Raw genomic sequence first — 20,533 nt, forward strand, 5'->3', positions numbered from 1 at the left:
ACATAATTGACGCATAGTAATCGATTGAAAGTAGAGCACACTCATATACTCGGGTTTTGTCAGCCGCGCAATAGAAAAGTTATACTTACAGGGTGATTCAGAATTACTTTCAGAGCGAAAAAATGTAGGCAGAAAAGGCAATTTTAAGTGAACAGTTTTACTGTCACTTTTTAAAATGCTAAGTAGTTGTGATTTACTCAACATGTTAATTGAATTATCAGACGCCAGAATTAGATTTTAAAAATAATCTGAAAATTGGTTGATATTGCAGGCCATCCCTGAAATTTCCTGCTAAGTTAAAATGTTTTAAGCAAAAGTTTTAAAAATATTAAAAAACACGATTTCAGCGACTTCACTCGTGAATAATTTTTGACTGGGAAGAGATATCTCATTTTTTAAGTTATCGCATTCAAGCTGATGTCATGCTGTTTAATTTGACCTATGAGTTTCTCATATTAATATAATTCTTGCTATTTTTTGAAGGTTGATAGTCATATTGGATCAGTTTTAGGCAATGTGTTGTGTGACGCGAATCCTGGATGCCTTCACAATTTTCAACGAATCTGAATGAAACGTAGTAGATTTATTCCTCGGTGGATCACCTTGGGTACGTTCAAGAATAAGTAAAATCGTTCGATTAGTTTAGAAATGGGAGCCATCTAAAACTTAATTTTTGGGAATCATTTAAAATATTCTTTAACTTAAACATCTTGTTGAAATCTATCTTTCTGTATTGAGTAAGACCGAATGGGGCTTTCTTTTATCTGTAATCATTTTTCATGCCATAATTTCTCAATCAAAAATATGTTCGACACAAAAATTTCTTAGAACGAAAACAAATTGTTTCAAAAATTTTTCAAGAAATCAAAATTAATCTATTATTTTATCTGAGAAGCTACGCCCCCCTCCCTTCCCTTCCTCGAACTTCCACCAGGGCTTCACATTCTTTTGGTTTTTCGACATGAACAGCTTATAATAAAGGAGTAGTTTAAATTATATAAAGTTTGGAAAATCCAGATGTGCACGCCTCATAATCTCATTTTCCACAATAAAATTGATTAAAATAAAATACAAACAACAACATAATAAAAAACAGAAAATTCTGCTATGGTTTAGTGGCGCCATAATTCTAAGGTGAGGAAAAAAAATACTATAATAAAATGTATTCATAGATGTACAAATACACAGTCGTATCTTAGTTTTTTATAAATAATAATTAAACGACAGTGAATTGAACGCTCATATTAATTGAGAAAGTCCGCAGTGTGTTACTTTAGATGATAAAAAAAAAAATTATTTCGGTACGATAATTTTTTTGGCCAATTTCCCTGCCATATACACGGATCCATAAACACAGGCACACGGACGTCCAAGAAAGATTATTTTTAATGTTATCATTTACTATTTTAAACAAAATAATTGTTATCGATATATATTTTATGTGCCTGGCAAATTATTTGACTTGATATAAATGCACTCATATTATTCTGTAAGTATGATATAAGTAAAAAAACGATCAATTTAAATTTCGAGAACACTGTTTTTTTGAGACGTCGAGAGTAGAGCACTACCTCAATGCTTCGCTTATGAGGCGTGAAATTACTTTACATTAATAACAATAACAAACAGAAAATCATTAAATTATTTAATTATCAATTCATTTGAATATAAAATTATGCGCAACCCCAAGCGGCACACTGGCAATTTAATAACATCAAAAAGTTATCTAAAAAAAGTTAGATGCCAACAATCTCCATTTTCAAAAAGTTGACAAATTTTCTACCGAAATGTATCCCTAATGTCCTTACAAGAAGTTATCTCAAAAAGTAACAAATTGATAACATATTTACGTTAAAAAAATGTTAAGTAAAAATGATAACAAAATATAATATTTAAGATAACAGAAGGTTCACTTTTAGAAAACAAAATGTTATCTTTTTGTTGCGAAAATGAATAAATTTTTGATAATATTATACTTGAAAAATGATAACTTTTAATTATAGAAAAGTTACCCAATAGATGAGTATTAGTTAACGTTATTATTGAGGGATACTGTATATACGTTAAAAAATTTATGATACGAATATGAACAAATTGTACTACAAAATTTGTATTAGACATAAATACTTATAGTTCATTTTTTTTATATTTCGTGTTACAAAATTTTTAAGACAAAAACATAAAAAAATGAACTGTAAATATTTATATTTAATACAAATTCCACAGTACAATTTGTTCATATGCATACCATAAATTTTTCACCCGTATTCAATCAGTTACAATACTGTTACAAATTAACACTAATAACATTTTACAAGACATTTAAAATTTTTAATGAACATAAAAAGTACATAACTTTAATATTTACAAATCTGAATTTCTTTATCTTAATGTAATGACTATTAAATTTTTTAATTTAAAGTAAAGAAAACAAGCCTCAACATTATAATTATTTGATATTCATTCTAAAAAAACTATGTTTTTTTAAAACATTTCTTTGCTCACAATGTATTGCAATTTTTTCATTATAATTGTAAAAAGAAGAGTCTAAAACTATATTTTTTTTTTTTTTTACTTTAGACCACTATTCAAACATATCACAATTTTAAATATTATTATAATTAGGAAAAAACAAATTTACTAAAATTATTAGTATTAAAATGATAAATACTCAAATCTTTGTCGACTCTTTAGGGTGTTCGGGTTCTTTAATTTTCTGCTCAGCTTTTAAGCGATCACTTCCTCTCTGAAACCATTCTTTAATACGATCTTGTACTTTATCCTTAGTTTCTCCGTACTTTTCCACCAAAAACTCTGTTGAAATAATTAACGAAGTTGAACAATTAAAATTATTTGAACACTAAGCAATATGAAAATATCAAAATATATATTTATATTTACTTGCCTTTGTCGATGTTATTTTCACTTAATCTTCGCCAATTAATTAAAAAAATCTGCATCCAGACTTAGAAATGCACTGAATATACTGAGTATAATTGATGTAGTCGGGACATTAGCTAAACTTGTAAGAGACTGCACGCGTTCTTGCATACGATTTATGGAACAAAAGATTTTACTTGTTAACGAAAAGATAACTAAATTTTTACAAACAAAAAAATGTCAACAAATTGTTAGTTTAAAGTTGGCTCAATCTCATGACCAGTTGCGAAATTTAACGGACAAGTAATGGTTTACTGATTGAAAGTTAACCTTTAGTCGTTTTTATGGATGCTCGAAAAGTTATCCAAAAAATTTTAACTATTTGTCATACTAATATTATCATCTTTTAGAGTAACATTATTTCTAACTTATTGCTGACTAATTAACCATTCTAGATTATTAACAATATCTCGCCACCTGTCAGATGACATAATAGAGTTAACTTTACAAGTTGTTCATTTTGTTTGTTTTGTATTAACTTTTGTAATTTACTTAAAGTTAACTGAAATTGTAATCTTATAAATACCAAAAAGTTACTTGTGCCGCTTGGGACACCACGTAAGTAATCAACGAATGGGGCTTCATCATATTTTTTCAAAATCCATAGAACATGCTTGTTACGCAAGATAATATGTAAATAACGTTAGACGACTTTTAGGGGCATCACTACAAATATGAATTGTTTCGAATTTAAATTCAACGATGACTTATTCATCACCCAGCAAATCAATAAATTTCTAGACGGATTAATGAAGTGCTTCAGCTTCTGCAGAACTTCAATAATTAATTAATTAAAGAGAAAAAAATCACAAAGGAGAGTTTTAATTAAGAGAGTGTGTGTGGAAATATTAAAATTCTACGCTATGTATAGGAACACGGGCTATCGCGTAGGCTAGGTTAAGATAGTTGATCGAGTTTTATAGTATCCTCCTCTGTTTTCCGGTCAATCATTAGGTCACTGGCTCAACTTGGAGGATTCTGGCGGTCGCGGAGAGTCAGTGCAGGATAGAACCTGTGATGAAGGATACGGGTAATAGCCTCGGGCCATTTGTAGAGTCATATAGATTGATAAACTGAGTCGAAATAGTGTGAGAATTAGGTGGAAAAATTTAGTTTTTAAGATAAAATATTGTAAAAGAAAGTTAGTAAATAATATTTAATTTCATTTGATATAAAATTCTCTTTATTTTCGCTATCATAATTTATTGAAAATCAAATTTTTAAATTAATTACAATAAAGAAGTTCTGCAAAAGTTTTTTTGGTGTATTTACTATTTGGATAATTATCTTGGACTAGTTCAAAGATGAGTAAAATCTATCTATGATTTTTTAATAAAAAATGATCGATCGTTATGTCCACTAGATTTACGGTGATATGAATATTTTGACCATTAAATTAATAAGTTAAAAAAATTAAGTTAATAAAAATTATTTAATTTTATGCAATAACTTTTGAATGAATCAACCGATTTTCTCGCGGTTTACGGCATTCAACGCAGTTTTTTAAGCTCTTGGAAGAATCTTAAAGCGTAAACTAGTCAGATTGAAAGTTGTTTTTTTGGTATAACTTTTAAACGGCTCTATCGATCAACTCTAAAAACTAATCTGCTCTTAACATGGAAAAACCACGTCGATCGCCGCTAATTCGGTCAAAATCGGTTGATTCGTTCGAGAGATATCGTGAACGAAAGAAAACCGAAAAAATTGTTTTTTTGGAATTATCCCGAAATTTATGGTTTGATTAACTTAAACTTAAAGATTCTTTATGAGGCTTAAAAAACTGCTTCGAATGCCGCCAACCGCGTGAAAATCGGTCCGCGGACTAGTTACCCGGGAAAAAATGAATTTGCCTAATCATATATAGTTATATATAATCACTTATATATAATTAGACCTGAAAATTGGCCAGATCTAATCATATATAATTAGATATAATTATTTCTATAAAAATAAAAAAAATTCACCGTAAGCGGGGATCGAACCGGAGACCTGACGCTTTAAAGACTAACACGCTACCTGATTACCTATGAGACTTACTGGGAAAGTGAAGCTTGAAATACCTACAAATAATCCAAATCGAATATATAATCGATTTTTATAAGTTTAATTAATTGATATAGTTCCATTATTTCATCCACAAAAAACTATAGTTTAAAAGATTATTAACCATTGGAGTAGCAGACACTGAGATGTAAACAGAGAACGTTTTATAGTAATCACTAAATGCATATATAATTATATATGATTTCCGTATAGCTACACTGATATTGATAGAAGGATTTGTTTATATATATTTAATGAGCTTTATTAACTATTAATAAGTGATTTTTTAACATCATGGAATTTAATATATATTTATTACCAGTTAATAAATTATTTATTAAATACGATTTATTAAATGTTAATAAATATTTGTTAACAGTTAACAAATATTTATTTAAAATCAAAAGCAAAAATAGCAATTTTCTTTTGACATTTTTTATAACCCGACAAATAATCAAATTTACATTTGATTAGATATAATTATGTACATAGCTTTACGTTTAATTATATATATGGTCCTATATCAATTAGATCTGATCAGATATAATCATATATAGATTTATATGGGTCATTCCACCAAATAACAACATTTTTACGGGGCGACCCTCGCGGATTATGTTTAAAATTTATGGAGGTGTTCTCTATCATAAGACAAAAATTCCCTGAGAGTTTTAGCTCTTAATACGCAGCGGTCTTGAAGTTATGATTTTTTGAAATTTTGGAAAAAATTTTTTTTCAACTTTTTCGTCAATTTTTCTGATATGAAAAACATTTTTAAACAAAATCGACAAACATTGTATTTTATAGGAAAAATTCTCAGCTTTTGAATGAAAATATTTATTTTTTCATAAACTCATCAGAAGACCCTTAAAAATCGAATTAAAGTGGAAAAATTGATTTTTTTCGGTGTGCAGCCCAAAATTCTTTAAATTTGAATTTTTTTTTTGAAAGCTGAGAGTTTTTTACACAAAATATAGCGTTTTGCCGATGTGCATATTTTTTGTTTCGTCACAATTAAAATAAATGTTAGATTCACTATGCAGTAATATAATTCAGAATAGTAATATAATTTTCTCTTTAATACTAAAATTATAGTACTCAGAAATTTTGAACCACCTGCTTAAAAGGTGAGTCTATACTTCGTCACTTATCATGCAGATGGCGCTCACAACTCCCTCTATTTAAAATAATATATAAGAAGGTATTCCAATCCTGCAATGCATGATGGGAAATGTGTCAAGCGGTCGCGCCACCACGAGTGTGTCAGACACACTAACCGGCAACTAAAGTATTTTCATGCTAACTCTCGCAATAATAATAAATTTTATTTAATCAATAATCATTGCATAAAAAAATTATTTTCACCCTCTATCAATAATAATAAATAATCATAATTAAATAAAAACCTTTAAATAACTTTTTTTATTGCATCCGTAAATTCTCCGGTTAAACCGGTTTTTCCTAAACGCAGTTTATTATTTACCTCTTACATCAGTACGTTAAGCTCTATTGTGGCGCCTACACTTTTTGATAACTTTTCATTTACCAAGTCCGGGTTCGAAACTCGGCAATTTTATTTTTTTTTTTTTTTTTTTTTTTTACAATTATTCTAAATTTTTATTATTCCAATAGATTCTCAGGTCTTATACTGAATGTATTATTATTATTTATTAATTATTAGTAAAAATAATTAGATTAGAGCTCTTCTAATAACAGGTAAGTAATTAGTATGTATACAGTCATTTTAATTTATTGAAACAAGTACTTTTTTTTAAGTTTATTGTGTAAAATATATGAAATTATTATTGATCAAATCAACAAATTCAACGTATTACAATAGAAAATATGATGGACAGTATATATAGATAAAATATATTTATTCCAAGGACTAATATATGTATAAAATATTGTCACCCAGCAAGTAACTTTTAAAAATTAAAAGCCTCAATTTTATTGAGAAAGAAGAATAAATAATGTAGTATAATTAACTTATTTACGGACGGTTTTTGTTGATGTGCGCATATATGTGCTCTTAGAGCTGAAGACTGCAACATTGGGATTATTAGGTTGCACTGTAATGTCTTTTGCGAGAACATGGAGTCGCAATGAGATAAATTTTCCGAGTATTTTGTCGCGAATACCATGACATTTTGGGAAGACTAATGATTGATCGGCAGTTTCCAGAACACTCTTCATTACTTTTTCATGCACAGATTGCAAATGGAGAAGAGATTTTCTGTAAATAGCAAAAACTTCTTCCGCAGTCTTCAAAAGTGTATATACTGCCTCTGTCGGATGTTTCAAGTTTCCTCGATTTATTGCATCCGTCCAAGCCGTACTCGCGTTAGGCAAAGGAACTGAAGAGATTATTGCTGCCTCACAATTATTACAACCGTTCGCACAAGTAAACACTGCCCAACCACAAAGGTAATAAAGCCCATAGTTTTGTATTTCGGATAATTTATAATTTACCGGAATTTTAAGGAAATTTTGTGAATCATCATTAGTAGTTTGGAGTTCAGTTTTTTTTTGCTTGAGAAATTCAATGTAGTACGGCTCATCATCGTCTTCATATGATACAGACGCAGGGACACGTAAATACTGAGCCACTGCAATCAAGCGCATTCGGTAACGTAATTGGCGAAGTTTAGGGTGAATATCACCACCAGCTCGAACCTGAGAAAATAAATTTTCTCCAGAACTAGAAGTCTGACGCCCCGTAAGAAGGTACTCCAATTTTTTTGTCAGAACTAGATCTTCTCGTAATTTTAACGCAGTAGTAGTAGCCAGAATGATGCCCCGTTGTATCGGTTTCCATCTATTATCAGAGCTAACTTGTAGTTCTCTGATAATCTCAATAAAGCTCTGCAGAAACTCTACTCGTTCTAACGATGCGCCATAAGTTCCGTGAGTTACTTTTGTGCCGACAAATCATGAACTCATACCACTGACTACATAATAAAATAAACCACCCAGTGGTCATAGCTGTTTGCGGAAGAAGACCAGTTTGCGCCGCTAGAATTAATGCATGTCCCATTTCATAGCTAAAAATTTTTCTAGCCAGTCCAACGTGCATTTTATCAAACTGTGGTGGGTCTAAAATAGCAGTGGTGAGACCTTTTACTAGAATAGGCCCACCAAGTGATTGGTACTCTACAAGCTGTCGAACGTGGGTAATATTAACAAAAATGGGAAAAATTTTTTGAATTTAGAAAAATGTACTGAAACGAAGAGTATTATCTTAGATTAAAAATTTTTTCTCTTCACTCAGAAAAATTATTCTTTTCCAAATAGATTTTTTTTTTTGGTTCAAGATTTAGTTTAGATATTGTTACATACAATAAAAAGTTATCCAAATGCAGATTTATTAAAAATAAATATCCATACTTACTTAATTTAGCTCTTCAATACACACTCTCAACAACAAAACGTTAAGAAAAAACAAATTGACATTTTTAAACAAATGACAATCGCGAAATTCTATACTACTTGTATCTATCAAATAAATTAAAAATTTTCATTTGACTATACACATACATAAATAAATATTTTTAAGAATAAATAATTGTCATTATAATTTCTATAAAAATATAAATTAATTAGGATAAGAAATAATTTGCAATTAATAAGTACAATCAGATACCTCATAAGGGTAACGTTGAATTCGAAATTTCCCACCAGTAGCATTTGAATTGTGAAAAATTTTATTGTTAATATAACCCGATATTGTTCATTATATTTATTATAACATTTTGATAAAAATTTCAATAAATTAAAATGACTGTGTACATACTAATTACTTACCTGTTATTAGACGAGCTCTAATCTAATTATTTTTACTAATAATTAATAAATAATAATAATAATAATAAATTCAGTATAAGACCTGACAATCTATTGGAATAGTAAAAATTATAATAAAACTATAGAATAATTGTAAAAAAAAAAAAAAAAAAAAAAAAATTTAGAATTGCCGAGTTTCGAACCCGGACTTGGTAAATGTAAAGTTGTCGAAAAATAGAGCCACCACAATAGAACTTAACGTAGTGATATAAGAGGTAAATTATAAACTGCGTTTAGGAAAAACCGGTTAAACCGGAGAATTTACGGATGCAATAAAAAAGCTATTTAAAGGTTTTTATTTAATTATGATTATTTATTATTATTGTTAGAGGGTGAAAATAATTTTTTTATGCAATGATTATTTATTACATAAAATTTATTATTATTGCGAGAGTCAGCATGAAAATACTTTAGTTGCCGGTTAGTGTGTCTGACACACTCGTGGTGGCGCGACCGATTGACACATTTCCCATCATGCATTGCAGGATTGGAATACCTTCTTATATATTATCTTACCTCTATTTACTTTCATTTTGTGATTCTTTCTTGAGCGATTTCTTTTCGGATCGTTTGTTCTTAACAAATATATAATTGCTCAAGTTTTTAAGTAATAATTATTGCGTTACTTTGATATTTCATCGCCATGAGTAAACGTATACGGTAAGTAAATTGTTGTAATCCATTCAATGAGTCACGTAAGTAACTAATACAGTGCACTTGACCTCTTATGTATAACCTCTACGTAGAACCAATTAAATTAATGGCCTTGTGTTTAATATTGACTTTTGACATCTAATTAAACGAAACTTTTAGATAAAAAAGGAGTCAAAGATTTAAGAAAATTTCCCGACGAAGATCGTTGGAAATTTCCTGACTTAGATGACACTTCAATGTTATGTGTGCGTTGTCGATTCCGTGTCAAAGAATATATTCCGCCGGCATCAGAGGAAGAGGAAATTATTTCAAGTCAAATTAGTGTTGAAAGTCTGAGTATATCAGCTGAAATTTGTACTCAAGGAAGCAGTTTATCTCGAACTGTCGGTAATTTTAGCGACAATCTATGTGATTACAATGATCATTCTTTAGAGCGATTTTTGAAAATTTCTCTTATTGAAAAAGACAGGTAAAAATTTTCTATTGATTAAGTTTTTCATTTACTGAGTGAAAACTTACTTAATTATTTTTCTATGCGTTTAATTTAAGGTTATATTCTGAAAAAAATTATGGAGTAAAAAAACTTGATGAGAGCTATGCTGCCCTAGAGAATAAGTTCCAATCACAATTTGGAATAGTACCTGAATCTACCTACAGAAAGATTAATCAAGATCATTGTTCCATGATAGCTAAAGTGAAGAAATTATATAACGCTGAAAGTGACAAGTAAATTTTTTTAACAATTGATCATTTTAAAATATCTTCATTTTTTCATATTAATACGATCGATCGTTTGCTTTACAGATCAATAAAAAAGAAGCTGCTTTCAATTTTACCCGACAGTTGGGAAGTCAGTCGTATAGCATCTGAATTTAACTTTTCTCGAAAAATGGTACTGAATCTTAAAAATGATATCAGTGAATCTGAGAATGTTGATTTAGACTCTGGTAAAATGACTACTAATACTTTGAATCCCACAAAAGTTCCAGGCAATCAGCCGCTTAAGTTAGATGTAAAAAAACTTGTCATTGATTTTTATGAAAGCGAAGAAAACTCAAAACAATTAGCGGGCATGAAAGATTTTAAATCTGTGAAGGATTGTGATGGAAATCGAACTAGGGTACAAAAAAAGTTGATTCTTTGTAATTTAAAAGAATTGTACCAAAGCTTCAAAGCGCAATATAATTCAGTGGCAATCGGATTTTCTAAATTCACTAGTTTGAGGCCTACTTATTGTATTCTTGCTGGAAGTAGTGGTAAACATGTCGTATGTGTTTGTACTATTCATCAAAATGTAAAATTGATGTTAGAAGGTACTTGTGTATTTGACATTCTCTATAATTGTACTAAAACTTGTTATTAATCTTATTACATTAATTCCATTTAGGATGTAATTTTCCAAAATTTGCGAAAAACACCGATTGGGTTGTAGAATCTCAGCCAATTTACAAAAATTTATTAAATAAATTAGTTTGTAACAATCCAAAAGAATCGTGCTTTTCCAGAATGTGCAATAGTTGTCCAAATAATGAAGAAATCGCTGATTATTTTTGTGTGTCGTTTAATGAATCTGATGTTAATGAAATCCAATATAAAATGTGGACATCAACAGACCGTTGTACTATTGTGAATGTTACTTCAGATTCCGAAGACTTCATCGAGACTTTAGTGACGCAACTTGATAAGCTTTTGAAACATGATTTTATTGCGAAAACACAAAGTCGATTTTTTTCTGATATAAAACTAAATTTAAAGAGCGGGGAATTCGCCGTAGTATTTGACTTTGCGGAAAATTATGCATTCGTTGTGCAGGAAGCAGCTCAAGGCTTTCATTGGAATAATGATCAAGCTACTATATTTCCAATGGTGATTTATTATAACGAAAATGTTACTATTAAGCATTTGAGCTTTGTTGGTATTTCAGATTGTCTTAAGCACGACACAGTTTTAATTTATTTATTTCAAGAGCAATTGATTGCCTTTCTTAAAAAGAAGTTTGCTGTCATCAATACGATTTTTTACTTCTCTGATGGAGCTCCACAACAATTCAAAAACAAGAAAGCATTTACAAACTTATGTTATCATTATGCTGACTTCGAAATTAACGCTGAGTGGCATTTTTTTGCAACTGCCCATGGCAAAGGACCATGCGATGGTCTTGCGGGTTCATTAAAACGATATGCTGCTAGAGCTTCATTACAAATTGTAACGGGTAATTTTTTGGTTTCTATAAATAACTTAAACCAAAAAGAACGGACACTGCGACACAAAACGCCCCCTTTTGCTCGAATTTGAAGCTCGCCGAATTCCAGGGTTGAAAAGGGGTTGTCATCAATATACAAAACCGAAATAAAACCAAAACAAAACTCACTTAAATCTAAATAAATCTAAAGAAATAAATCCGAAAAGTCAAACAGGTTATGATAAAGACAAAATAAACAACTTATTTATCAAAATCAATTAAATAAATCAATGAAAAAAAATTTACAAGTAAACAAAACACACGTGGTACAATTTGAGGTTATAATAAACCCCAAAACTAAATCTAGATTAACCGGTGTGGTTAATCAAAACGAAAATACAAAGAAACGAATTCAACAATTTATCTCACGTCGGTATTACGCCCGCGTACCTTTCGTCGGTAACGAAGATCCGATCAAAACTAGTCTTTACAAAATAAACATCCTCACACACTCGCTCGTCGTGAGCGTCAAAATCGCGAACTAAACAAAAGCTGGTTCCCCGCTTCCCCAGGAGACTAGCCGTCACCCCTGGGCCTAAACCTCTACCTCGAGAGCGAATGGAGAATGTCCTCTTCGCCCCCACCTACACGGCATATGATCACCTACTGGAGTTTTGACAGAAGGTCAAAAATCCAGGGAAGTCAAATCTTGTTAAAAGTGCAGAGGTACTTACCAATGTTATAAACGAAACCAAGATAATGTTCCTCCAGATGTTATTGTCAGAAGAATATTCACCACAATAACCACTCTGTTACAAGACTTCCCTTTTTGCCGAGCCAAATTTTGGCGTTTATCATTTTTCCCCTAAATCTCTTGTAACGAACCGGAAGGATTGTTTTAGACACCTGTCCGGTGTCCTCGAACTAGCATTCAAAAATAATTATTCATTATTTTAATCGTAATTTCTTTCATTCTCTATCCATTCGTCTCGCCAAATTCAAAGTTTTTAATTTTCTCTTTGAAATTTAAATATCAGATACATTCATTCAATTCAACAGATTACATCAATTTCCATCAGAATACATTTCCATACAAAATCCTCGTCGGAACTTATAAAATTTCTTACATAAATTATTTTCACAAAATAATTAATTTCCAAAAATTATTTTCCATACAAAATAATTTTTGGGACTTAGAACAAAATTATTAATTGTATATTTCGAATTTTATTCGAAATATTCAATCAGTAATTTATTTCAGATAATTTCAATTTTTGTTCTCTGAAAGAACAAAAATTATCGTGCCCTGGTTTCGCTTATATTAGCTCGGCGATTTTTACTGCAAGCGGACACGCGACGCCATCCGTCGCCCGGTGGCGAACTAACAGATTTGCTTTCTTTAAAATGAAATTATTATATTTTATAAACAATAATCAAATAATACTAATATTATAAACAAAAACGCTGTAATGAACATTTAATTTGAAAAGAAAGAAAATATAACTAACTATGTACAAAGTTTACTTAATGATAATTTTAACACAAAAATAATACTCGGTATTACCGTAACCGTAATAATAATAATTAATAAACGCATATTTTAAACAATAAACAACATTAAATCAAATTAAATCAAACGAGAATTGGACCGTCGAGTAGGTAGCCGCTGTCGCTCCCCTCCTTGTTCCGCCTTCCCGCCCTACTCCTCAGCTGTCTCTGTTCCCAAATCTTGGTCATAAAATGAACAATAAAGAGCATATACTGAAACCACAAGATTTGTTTTCCTGGGGAACGAAAAATTTTACAAGCGTTGACTTTACTTTTATAGCTAATGACGATTATTTAATAAAAAAAAAATGTGTTAGACATACGATATTCTCAATCGAAAACGGTGAAAGGTACACAGTCATTACACACTTTTGTGCCTTTAAAAGATGAAATTGGTTATGCTTTCATTAAAAATGTGTCCACATCTCAAAAAAGTTAAAAAATAAAAGTATTTTAATTATAATGAATTTGCGTTTAATTTAATTGTGACGAAACAAAAAATATGCACATCGGCAAAACACTATATTTTGTGTAAAAAACTCTCAGCTTTCAGAAAAAAAATTCAAATTTGAAGAATTTTGGGCTGCACACCGAAAAAAATCAATTTTTCCACTTTAATTCGATTTTTAAGGGTCTTCTGATGAGTTTATGAAAAAATAAATATTTTCATTCAAAAGCTGAGAATTTTTCCTACAAAATACAATGTTTGTCGATTTTGTTTAAAAATGTTTTTCATATCAGAAAAATTGACGAAAAAGTTGAAAAAAAATTTTTTCCAAAATTTCAAAAAATCATAACTTCAAAACCGCTGCGTATTAAGAGCTAAAACTCTCAGGGAATTTTTGTCTTATGATAGAGAACACCTCCATAAATTTTAAACATAATCCGCGAGGGTCGCCCCGTAAAAATGTTCTTATTTGGTGGAATGACCCATATATAATCATATATAGTCCTAGATAACTCAGGTCTAATCAGATCTAAACATATATAGATTTATATATAATCATATATAGCCCTAGATAACTCAGGTCTAATCAGATCTAATTATATATAGATTTATATATAATCATATGTAGCCCTAGGTAACTCAGGTCTAATCAGATCTAATTATATATAGATTATATATAATCATATATACCCGAGTCAAAATTTAGAGCCCATTTAGAACCTTCTAAAGTCGGATCTATTTCGGACTTAAGGGCTCAAACTAGAGCTTGTTTCCATGTTTAAGTAGGTCCGGTTTTGGTCCCACAAGCGCTACAAATTTCCGTTTTCGGCGCTTTAAGGTTCAAAATCGGACCTGATGAAAATAAAAATTAGATCCGATTTTGAACCCCTGAGTCCTCTTTTATTGTTATTTTTTTTATTAATTAATTTTGATTCCCTTAGTTGCCACGACTGGCCCATGCATGGTTACCAGGACTGTGCCCTAGTCAATTTTCAAGTCTGCCTCATGCTATTTGATAAGAAATAATAAAAAAATTAATTTTTTAAGCGTCATTTTTTTTTTATTTGATTTTAGATGTAGAGCTAACGCAAATTCAGACTGTTTGATTCTTATTTAAACCTAACTTTTTCTAATCATAGAAATAAAGTGAAAATCGCATCCGTCCTATCCGAGATTCGAACCCGAGCCGCGCGCTTGCTAGACCGATACCTAACCCCTACACTATACGACCGACGAGCTACTATACATCTCATCATTCTCATAAGCTAAATCTATATAATGATGAAGTGTGACGGTTTAATATTTATATAATTTATGTTATTTAATATTGTGTTTTGATGAAAATTAACTATTTTTTACACATGGTTATTAATTTAAAAAAATGCCAGTCCGAGCTATCTAATAATTTTTTCTCACATATTCTATAAACTCACATTAAGATGATCCTCTCCACAATCCTTTCTCAATCCTTTCCTACCAATTATCATGTTACGTGAATGTGGAACGCTTCGCGTAATAATTACCGTAACTCCTATTCTTTCCCACTTCACAGCATTATTTATATTTGTAAAAATTAAGAATTTTTCTCTTCAGATCAAGAAGAAAAATTTTTTCAGTTAATAAATTTAATTTTTTAATTATTGGTGGAAATTTTAATTAAATAATTGATAGAAAAATCAATTTTTAATATATATAATTTTCATGTCATTTTGAATTCTCCGAGCTCAAAAATCTGATAGAAGTTTAATAAAAAACTATTTTTTGAATTTTGAAACTGTAATAACTTTTGAATGAATGAACCGATTTCTACACGGTTGGCGGCATTCGACGCAGTTTTTGAAGGCTCACAAAAAATCTTACAGTTTAAATTTATCGAACTAGGAATTTCAAAGTAATTCCGAAAAAATACTTTTTTTGGTTTTCTTTCGACAATGATAACTAACTAACGAATCAACTGATTTTGACCGGGCTGGCTGCGATCAACATGGTTTTTTATGTTAAGAGCTGATTAGTTTTTAGAATCAATCGATAAATCCGTTTAAAAGTTATTTCAAAAGAACCACATTTGAAAAAAAATTTTTTTGTAATTTTTTTGAGATTTCTCACTTTTCTCAATTTTTTAATTTTCGATAGACACAAAAAAATTAATACCCTAAACTCAGTAAAAGGCCAAAAAAAGTAAGACAAGTTGAAAAACTCATATGATAAACATTTTCTGAAGGTGGCCCATTTTTCCCCACATTTTTAATTTTTCATCTTCAATAAACAGAACAAATTAATGTCAAATACTTGGCAAAGAACTAAAAAAAACGTAAAACCAGAGAAAAACATTAAGGATTTCATCATTTTTGTCTTAATAGGTCCATTTTTCCCCCACCCCCTTCTCTTACTTAATGATTAATTAACTTTAGATTTTCCATTGAATGGCCAAGGCTAAGTTATCCAGTCTTGACCCAAGCCTAGCACACCATTAAATAGCCAGAGCTAGATGAGCCAGTCTTGGTTCAAGTCTGGTTCACCAAAGGAACGGCCGAGACTCTTGCTCCAAAAAATTAAATATCTCGATAGAAGTAAATTTTCACTAACATTTTGATTGATTAACATGTCAAATGGGAAGATCAAATAATATTGAATCATTTTTTTTCATTCCATATGTATAATTGCACGCTAAAATAATATAAAATGGGTATCAAATATTTTCGAGAAAAATTTTCTCAAGGCGAGAAAATTTTTTTCTCAACTGAAGTAAGTGGCGCTGCTTTCCTAAAGTATCTAAAAATCTTGATCAAATACAAAAACTTATTGTAACAAGTATTTATGATCATTTGAATTAACAGGCGAGACCATCTTTGTCTCGCTTTGCTCTCACGTAGTTCAACGAAACTATCTCTGTCGCACTCCCAACAGCAGAGCAATTGCAGTTTCGATTGGTTTCACGAAACGAATGAAATTTTTGAAAAAAAAACACTTTGTGGTGAAATAGTTTATTAAATTATCTATTATCTCTAAAAACGTTTTTTCAAAATTTCCATTCATTTCGCTAAACCGATTGAAACTGCAATCACTGGTCTCGCCTGTTAAGAAAAAATGACTTCCACCAAGAATAGAATTTCAAGAATAATTTTTACTTCGACCAATACAACTTCGGCCTTCCTTCAGGCACCCGAAAATTTTCTTGAGCCAAGAATTTTGTTCTCCAGTTAAGAAATTTTTTATTTTTTATTTTTTATTTTGAATTTTGAATTTTGAATTTTTTATTTTTCATATCATGAATAATTTAATTGTAGTTAATAAAAATTTATGAAGAGGCTAATGTTGACGGACTTGAGGGTTCAAAATCGGAACTATGGGACTACAGGGCTCTCAGTCGGATCTATTTCGGACTAAAGGGTTCTATATAGGCTCTAAATTTCGACTCGGGTAGACCTAGATAACTCAGATCTGATCATATATAGACTTATATAAAATATACATACAATATATTAGTCTATATATGATTATATATATTTTATATAAAAATTTAAATATAATTATATATAATTCTATATATTCAATATATAATCATATATATATAAATATATATGATTAGGCAAAGTCATTTTTTCCCGGGTAAACTATTTTACTGAGTAAAGATAAGCAAAAATCTTTTTCTTCATTACTTATATTCATTATTTTCGTTGTAATATGTGTAGAAAATATCTTCAACACATGAAATCGACATATCTGTGTGGATGCATTAGGAAATAGCTCTTTTAATGCTTTCCGCTCTGTAAGGTCCTTGTCTGTCATGAATGTATCAATGTTATCACAAGCTTCTTTATTTTCCTTTTCAAATGTACTAAGAAACCACTTCATAGATGTATAGTCTTCGTGTGCTAATATAGCAATCCCAGCCACTTCACTCAGACCATCCGAATCTTCAACAAGTAATATCATTAACGACAAATTCGTGTTAAAAACTTTATATGTCCCATCTAGAAATACAATTTCTGGCCATGCGCGAAAAGATGCTCTCATATCAGCAGTGGAAAAATAAAGGCCTTGATATTGATTATTTTTATGGAGAATGTGGACATCAGCACTTACAAAAAATAAGATCAAATTTTAAAATACCATCGCAAAAAAACTTGTATGAAATAATGGTGACTGGTATTAATGAGCTATCAGGAAATATTCGCTGAAGAAATCAACGTTGAAAGCATTACCTTTACGTTTCAATATTTTTTCGACAACTTGTAGATCGTTAGTTTTCAACTCTCTATTTTTTTTGTGAATATTTGATAGATCTTTTGTTCGAATTTTCACACCCTTTTCTTTCGTGATTTTATTTTGCAAAAGTTTTTTGGAGCATTTCAATTCCATGGAATTTACCGCCATTTGATATGTTCCTGGAGACAATCGTCTATTTTCAGGTACGTCATCAATAAAAGCCTTAAATTGAAAAGAAAAATAATGTTGTAAAATTTTTTTTGACTTCTTTTTACATAACTTAGATTTATTTAAATATAAAATATTTATTTAAACATAAAATATAAAATCGTGAGGAAACACCTCGAAATGTTAATATTCAAAGCTTCAATTTTTAATTTATTATTTAATAATGTAGTTTAGAAAATACGTTGATGAGTTCTGAAAGTTTTTCTGCAAAAAATTAATACCGATTTTATACATAAAAGAAATGTCATTAGGTTCCAATCTTCGAATAAAGAAAGTTTAATAATTGGCAGATTACAATCTTTTTTATCTATGAAAATAAAAACGTTACCTACAAATTTAATTTCGTATTTGGAAATAATGATATCGCATGGCAAATGCCAAAAAGGGGTGTTAAAGAAGTTACATAGGGTTTTGTGCCAAAAGGGCATCCCTGAATAAAAAAAAGTATTGAGACAAGAAAAAAAGTATTGAAAAAAATTGGATTGACTAGAAAACCAATTCTTTTCAATACTTTTTCCTTTGTCTCAATACTTTTTTTTAATCAGGGATATAAAATAATTTATGTTTTAATACAAAACATTTTCCAATAAGCTCTACAAATAAGGCTAGATCAAAATAATACCGAAGAATTTGAAAATTAACTGTTAGTCTAGTCAACAAGTTCAAAAACGTGAAAAATAGAGATAAAGGTCCTAAAAATATGAGCGATGGCTCATTCGATTCGGAATCACCTCTAGAAAAATGTTTTTGAAGGATTTTGGTGCAGGTAAAAAATTGCAATTGTTATTAACAAAATAAGATGGAAAAAAAACGATATTTCGTTTTTTGTTAATAACTCGAAAAATATTAATATTTAAGCAATTTTGAAAAAAGCCCGTTAAAGAGGAGAAAATTTCCAAGAAAAAAGTCCGTACTCCCGGAACTCTATCTCCATTATTTATAATTTTAATTTGACGTTGAAAATAGGGCTCCGCGCGGCTGTTACGGCATGCGCGCGCCGCCGCTAAAGAGAGCTCAGCAATAAAAATAATTTTTTTATAACATAAAATGTGATTTTAAAAATTTGAAAAAATTCTAGTATCTTCTTAACACTTGAAAGAATCGAGCCGCGAAGAAAAAAAGTTTAATCACCATTTTTGAAAAGTTATCTAATTGTTAACTAACAAATTTTTTCCCAATCTCCGTTGGCATAAACAATGGGATAAAAGGTATAAATAATTGGCCTATAAATTTTAAACTTCGTGGAGCCCTTTTGATATATATACTTTATAAGATCCTGCGATAAATTTTCATTAAAGTTTATTAATTTGTTAATTATGATTTTTTATAACTATTGAAAAATTAAAAATCTAAAAAAAGTTGATAAAAATTTTTTTTCAACTAATATTTAGCTATGCCTGTTTTCACATTAAGCAATGGCAGTAATTAATATAGGTTATGAATTTTTTACGTAATTTGTTTATAAAATTGTTTTAAACAAATAGAGAAATTCAATATTTTTGAAAAATTTTTTTTTGCTATTTGGTTGTCCACAAAAAATTATGATTTTTAAAAAAAAAAAATTTTTCTTAATTTTAATTTTTAATTGTTTAAAAACGATTTTTTCATATTTCGATTGTTTAAACAATTAGTTAAGAAAAAATTTTGCTTTTAAAAATCATAATTTACACTTTTAAATAGTTTGGCAAAAAAAAAAATTTTTTTATTAATTATTTCATTGTTTATTAGTTTAACAATTTGTTATAAACAAATATTGACCAACGTTATATTTTTTTCTGAAGCAGAAAAATTATAAAACAGCCATATATAAAAAGTTCCAAAAAATTTTCTTTTTATTTATTATAATTAATTTTAATATCATACGGTACGGTAATTATCGCCACTACTTGATTTGTCAATTAAAAAATTGATATATCTTTTAAACTATCAGAGATACGATAAAGGACATTCAGGTCTTTTTATAGAGAATGAATTTTTCTTTCAGATGGATCTAAGATCAAGTTCGTATCTATTGTTTATTAGCTATTACATGCATTTGTTTATAAAATTCTGTATTTTTTGACTTTTTCGTATCTTTTGTGATCTTTAACTTGTTAAATTATGCAGATACAGCAAAAACCTTCAAACAATTTTGTTAAGGGATTAATTTTCTAACATATTAATTGTTAATCATACTTTTATTGCTAATTGTTTAAACAATATACTTACTGTGTTTGGTGTTCATTTGACTGGAGCTCCGTTGAACATAAATGTATTCTATTTTATTATGTAAAAATTTAAATTTCTTTTTGTGTATATTATTTAAAATTGTTCCCGTGATTTCCTAAACAGTTTAATAGACTTTTCATCGAGATTCTACTTATTTATTGTAATTTTCATCCCAAATTTCTTGTTTTTATTTTATATTATTTTATTAATCTATTTAAAAATAACTTTTT

At 29.4% G+C, this 20,533-nt stretch overlaps 1 protein-coding gene across 1 annotated transcript; it reads left to right on the forward strand.

The window, feature by feature from the left end:
* Positions 1-9,276: 9,276 nt before the first annotated feature.
* On the forward strand, positions 9,277-13,673 carry LOC123268204. The gene is made up of 6 exons (XM_044733129.1): positions 9,277-9,486; positions 9,640-9,949; positions 10,030-10,206; positions 10,285-10,793; positions 10,868-11,682; positions 13,403-13,673. Exons 2-6 carry the CDS (start codon positions 9,717-9,719, stop codon positions 13,598-13,600), a joined length of 1,932 nt encoding a protein of 643 aa, XP_044589064.1. The 5' UTR covers positions 9,277-9,486; positions 9,640-9,716; the 3' UTR covers positions 13,601-13,673.
* The last annotated feature ends 6,860 nt before the right edge of the window (positions 13,674-20,533 follow it).

This window comes from Cotesia glomerata, linkage group LG6 (assembly GCF_020080835.1).
Source record: "Cotesia glomerata isolate CgM1 linkage group LG6, MPM_Cglom_v2.3, whole genome shotgun sequence".
NCBI lineage: Eukaryota > Metazoa > Arthropoda > Insecta > Hymenoptera > Braconidae > Cotesia > Cotesia glomerata.